The following is a 4,800-nucleotide window of genomic DNA, read 5'->3' on the forward strand; positions in this document are numbered from 1 at the left end:
CTATAGGCACTATAGAATGAAACAGAGGGAGTATAATCTTTGGAGGTTTCAAAATCTACATTGTTCACTACTTCAAGTTTCCACTTCTGTTATTTTAGCACAGCCTAGCATATATGGTATTTCGTGTTGAAATTTGCCAGGTTTGTAGAATACACCATTGTCTACATCTGGAACTTTTTTAGAATTTTTGCGCACTTTGAGTATGGGATTGTTAGTTTAACTGATTTATTACGGCATATATTTGTTCTCTTATCTACACCTCTACAGCCATACCATGTCAAAGCGAGCTTTGCGCAACCCAGGTTCTGTGGATTGTTTTGCCTTGCGGAGCGAAACAACTATTTCTCGTCTCGTTCAGTCCTTCCAACGTGCGTGTTCTAACTATAAGGGGTCGAAGGCAACCATGTTTGTCACTCCAAATTAACACTCGGATCAATTGTACCAAACACCACACTAGTTAGAACGATCATGATCAACCACCAGCCCTTCTTCCTTGGTTTCCTGCACAATTTACCAAATCTTCTTCCCGGCCGTGCCTGTGTTGGGTGCTGCTTCTGCGCGTGCCTTAAGCTTGCGCGAAATCGATGGCGACCGGAGCATACACCCAATTTGATCAATGAGATCATGTGACACCCCTTATACTAGTAGTATCGTCTATCTACTCGGAGTTGGGGAGTTGGGGGCCACCAGCAGCTCTGCGAACTTCATCACCTTGGAGACGCTCACCAGCACCTCGTAGGGCGTGATGTCCCCCGTCACAACCACCTTCTTGCTCTCCAAATCGACCTCAAACGATGATACACCTGCACACACAAGAAAGACAGGTAGAAATGTTAAAAATGGTAGGAGCTGGCACAGCTGACTCGCTGATGAACAGATCTTCACTGAACTATTGATTCTTACAGCAGTTTGAGCTTCACTGAACTAAAAGTGATAGAGAAAGATAGAGGAGAGGGTGTGGATGTGGGGTACTGAGCTTCGATTGCGCTGCAAATCTATCGTGCATGCTAGCTCGTGTGCATTTTTCTAGTTCATGTTGTCAAGTTTCATCATGTTTAAGAAATCGGTGTCCAATTTACTGAAAACAGTGCACTCTATCTACCGTGTCATTTCTATGCAAAGAAACTACTTTCTTCTCTTATTTTTGCTCCGACAGAATTTCACATGGTTGTTCCTGCGTTTTTCCTATTCCTGTGCTTTTAAAATCTTTTGAATCAAACATGCCATGTTGGCAGCACAGCTGACTCGCTGATTAACAGATCTTCAGTGAACTAGATTCTTACAGCAGTTCTGTTCTTTAAGCTACTTAATTACTTAAAAGTGCTAGAGAAGACAGAGGAGAGAGTATGGATTGAGCTGCCATTGGGCGCGCGGAACTGTGAAACGATACCCTTTTTCTTCTCCTATTGTTGCTCCGACAGTGAGCCGTACGATGAAGGTGGTGGCATACCACCTGGTACAAGGCCAACTCAATTATGCCACAGCAGTACCAAATCTTGGCCACCGACTGGCGGTGCCACTGCCACCTAAAGTTTTCCCAGAAAAGGCAGGCAGACTTGCACATGTGCACAGTACCAACATGTGCAAATGCGAATGCGATGTACGCATCGGCCCGTGGTCGCCTACATGCGCGACCAAAACGACGGAACGAGATCCTCTAACGTAATGCATAAAACTGCAGAGGGACATAGTTGGCCGTAGTCCGTCCGTTAAGCATCCGACGGCAGGAGCGCGAATCCTATAAAAACACGACGCGAACCAGCAGCATGCGGAACGGCGACGGCGACAGAGGACGTGGCCGGCGACCCGGACGACAGCACTCCATCTACTCGCTTAGAGGACGCAGCCGACGAGCGCCAGCCAAGCGACAATGCTGAGGTCGAGCTCGGCGGCATAACCGGCACAAGCTTCCTGCTCCTTCGATCTCTTGGAGGACGCGGCCGGCGTGCGCCGGAGGAGCGGCAACGCAGAAGTCGAGCAAAGCGACCAGTACGGCAGTACGACAGGGGAGCTGGTTGGGAGCGGCATCGCCGGGGTGGTTGAGTGTTGGGCCTGCCGGCGAGCTTCGCGGGCGAGCGGCAATGGCGAGCGAAAGGGACGACGGGATGCTTGGCAGTACGACAGGGGAGCTGGTTGGGAGCGCCATCGCCGGGGTGGTTGAGTGTTGGGCCTGCCGGCGAGCTTCGCGGGCGAGCGGCAATGGCGAGCGAAAGGGACGACGGGATGCTTTTCCTATCACGTTTCATTGAACAGCTGGGCTTTTCCTCGAGACGTAGCTGTGTTTTTAGAGGACTCTCTCTGCTGCCAACGGAGGATGTAGCTGTGTCGCTTGGCTGGCGCTCGTCGGCTGCGTCCTCTAAGCGGAGGAGATGGAGTGGTGTCGTCCGGGTCGCCGGCCACGTCCTCTGTTGCCGCCGCCGTTCCGCATGCTGCTCACCTCCATCTGCTGCCGTTTGACTAAAGTACGTGGGCTTCGGGCTGGTTCGCGTTGTGTTTTTACAGGATTCGCGCTCCTGCCGTCGGATGCTCAACGGATGGACTGCAACCAACTATGTCCCTCTGCAGTTTTATGCAGTACGTCAGAGGATCTTGTTCCACCAAAACGACACGGGAGCCAACTCACTAGGAGCAGAAGATGCCCACTGGCTGCTGCGAATGATCTGTGGCGAACATGTATCATCAAAATACTTTGTGGAACACATTGCTGCGTTTACTGTTCGCCATGATCCAAGCCAGTTGTACACCCTTAGTCTATTAAGTGTAGTGATTTTAGCTTAAATTTAAACTAAAACGAACTACAACCACAACACTTGTTATCTGAAACTCCCATCAAAGGTCATATAGATGGAATGAGTGGGGAATTGGATTGGAGGGAGTAGTATATTTTTTTAACTAATTCTCAGTCTGACTTCTCGACAAAACTATTTTGAAATCTGATCTCTAGCTTCGTCATCATCAAGAATGGAGCCGAAATTGTGCGGCGCCACGAAAAAATGACGCCGAAGAACATCGACACCAAGACACAAGACGCCGAAGTAAAGGTTAGCGCCAATGGCAATGGCGTCAAACTACCAAGGGTGCTTTTGTGCTGTTTTCCCTTGGCGCCGAACTCAAAGGGGTCGGATTTTAAAACAGTTTTGCCAAGGGTTTAACAAGGAACTAGTTTCTCCTAAGGGTCAAATTTGTCAAAAAAAAAAAGTTGCATACTGAAATTTCGAAATGATTGGAGGCGCGCAGAGGTCAACATGCCTGCCTTGCTCCGGCACATTTTTTCTTTCTGCATCTGACAGGTCGTGTCTTATCTCTTCTCCAAATGCTTCTCAACTTACAGACACGATGCTCCGCTCGCATCCCGAGGAGACACCCATGTGGTATACGTTGAAATATTATCCGTTCTACAGATTCGTGCCATTTCACAGTCATTGATTACTTCGAGATCTATCCTTGTCTTTGTTATCCTAACACAAAATACACGACCTTTTTCTATAGCTAAATACTCCTAATAGGAAACGCACACTTGGATGTGTGCCAAGCATGAACAGACATGAGGAGATGTTGAAGGGAAGACAGAATTAGCAATTCCTGCCAGTATGATTCCAGCCTTAACTTTTTCTAAGATATCTATCATTTTTACACTTTCATGCAGATTAAGTAGGCATAGAGAAAATTAGAATAAGATGCGAGGTAGAAGTACTGCTCTATGTTGTGTGAGTTCGCAAGCAATTGCAACGAGATAATCAAGGAAGGAACAAGTGGGCAACTTGACCCTCCGTGAAGAATCAGCCAAGTTTACGGTTTGATCATCAGTTGTATAAATCTACAATTTCGTTGTCGGGAGTAAAAGGATAGGACCTTTAAGATAGCAAGTACCACAACATGATTGTACACTTTCGGCAATAGGCCCTATCAAAAGAATCCGAACACTACCCCAAAAAAGATTTAAAAAGTACCTTCCATCTTGGAGATGTGCTTCTGAACTTTCTTCGCACATCCATAGCAGTGCATGGACACCCTGAGCTCCACTGTCTGCATCGCCGATACAACAGAAAAAACATATTATGCCAGTGAATACTAGCAGTCTCCACATGCTCTGCAGAGGTATCTCAGAGACTGATAGGGTGTTAAAATTATTTACCTTTGGCTCTAGATGGAAAGCAAGAGTCTTGGCCCCAGCACCGAAATCCTTGAGCTTCACCATCTCATCGAGCTGAGCACTCACCAGGGCCATCCCCTCGTTCTCCTCATCCTCCTCATCTTCAACTGAATGTATGCAGACACAGGCGTTCGCACACAGGGAGAGTGAGAAGCAATCCAGGACCTTATCTAGGCTTAGCTTTCTACCCATCTCTCTCTCAACTCTCCCTGGACTCTCTGAGCTCTGAACTCTCTCTGAACTCTGAAGAAAAGGTCTGCTGCTGCAAAGTGCAGAGACCCCTCCAAGAAGAAGTGCGTATGTAAAAGGGCGTGAGAAGAGACAAGTACGTGCGCTGAGCTAACAGACCTACCAAAGCACTTGGGATGAAGCAAGGGAGGAGAATATATATAAGCAGCGGTGGTATTAAAGTGGGCTATTGCTCAAAAGTCTGAAGCAACTCCCAATGAATACAATTAGAGAGAGAGATAGCTTTTGTTTGGGTGCAAGACAGGGTCATGCGCCGGTTTGACAAGGGGACAGACAAGCTGGTAAGCGCTCCATGTGACAATGTGCCTGCTTATTGGCACTAGCACTCGTGGAAATGTGGAATTATGCACACACACACACACCCAAATCGCCATGCCCATGCGGACATACGCATTGAG

At 47.8% G+C, this 4,800-nt stretch overlaps 1 protein-coding gene across 1 annotated transcript; it reads right to left on the bottom strand.

Moving 5' to 3' along the window:
• Positions 1 to 300: 300 nt before the first annotated feature.
• On the bottom strand, positions 301 to 4,800 carry LOC124665221 (protein SODIUM POTASSIUM ROOT DEFECTIVE 2-like). The gene is made up of 3 exons (XM_047202637.1): positions 4,136 to 4,800; positions 3,951 to 4,026; positions 301 to 803 (listed from the first exon to the last, which is right to left on the bottom strand). Exons 1-3 carry the CDS (start codon positions 4,343 to 4,345, stop codon positions 655 to 657), a joined length of 435 nt encoding a protein of 144 aa, XP_047058593.1. The 5' UTR covers positions 4,346 to 4,800; the 3' UTR covers positions 301 to 654.

This window comes from Lolium rigidum, chromosome 6, assembly GCF_022539505.1.
Source record: "Lolium rigidum isolate FL_2022 chromosome 6, APGP_CSIRO_Lrig_0.1, whole genome shotgun sequence".
Lineage (NCBI taxonomy): Eukaryota > Viridiplantae > Streptophyta > Magnoliopsida > Poales > Poaceae > Lolium > Lolium rigidum.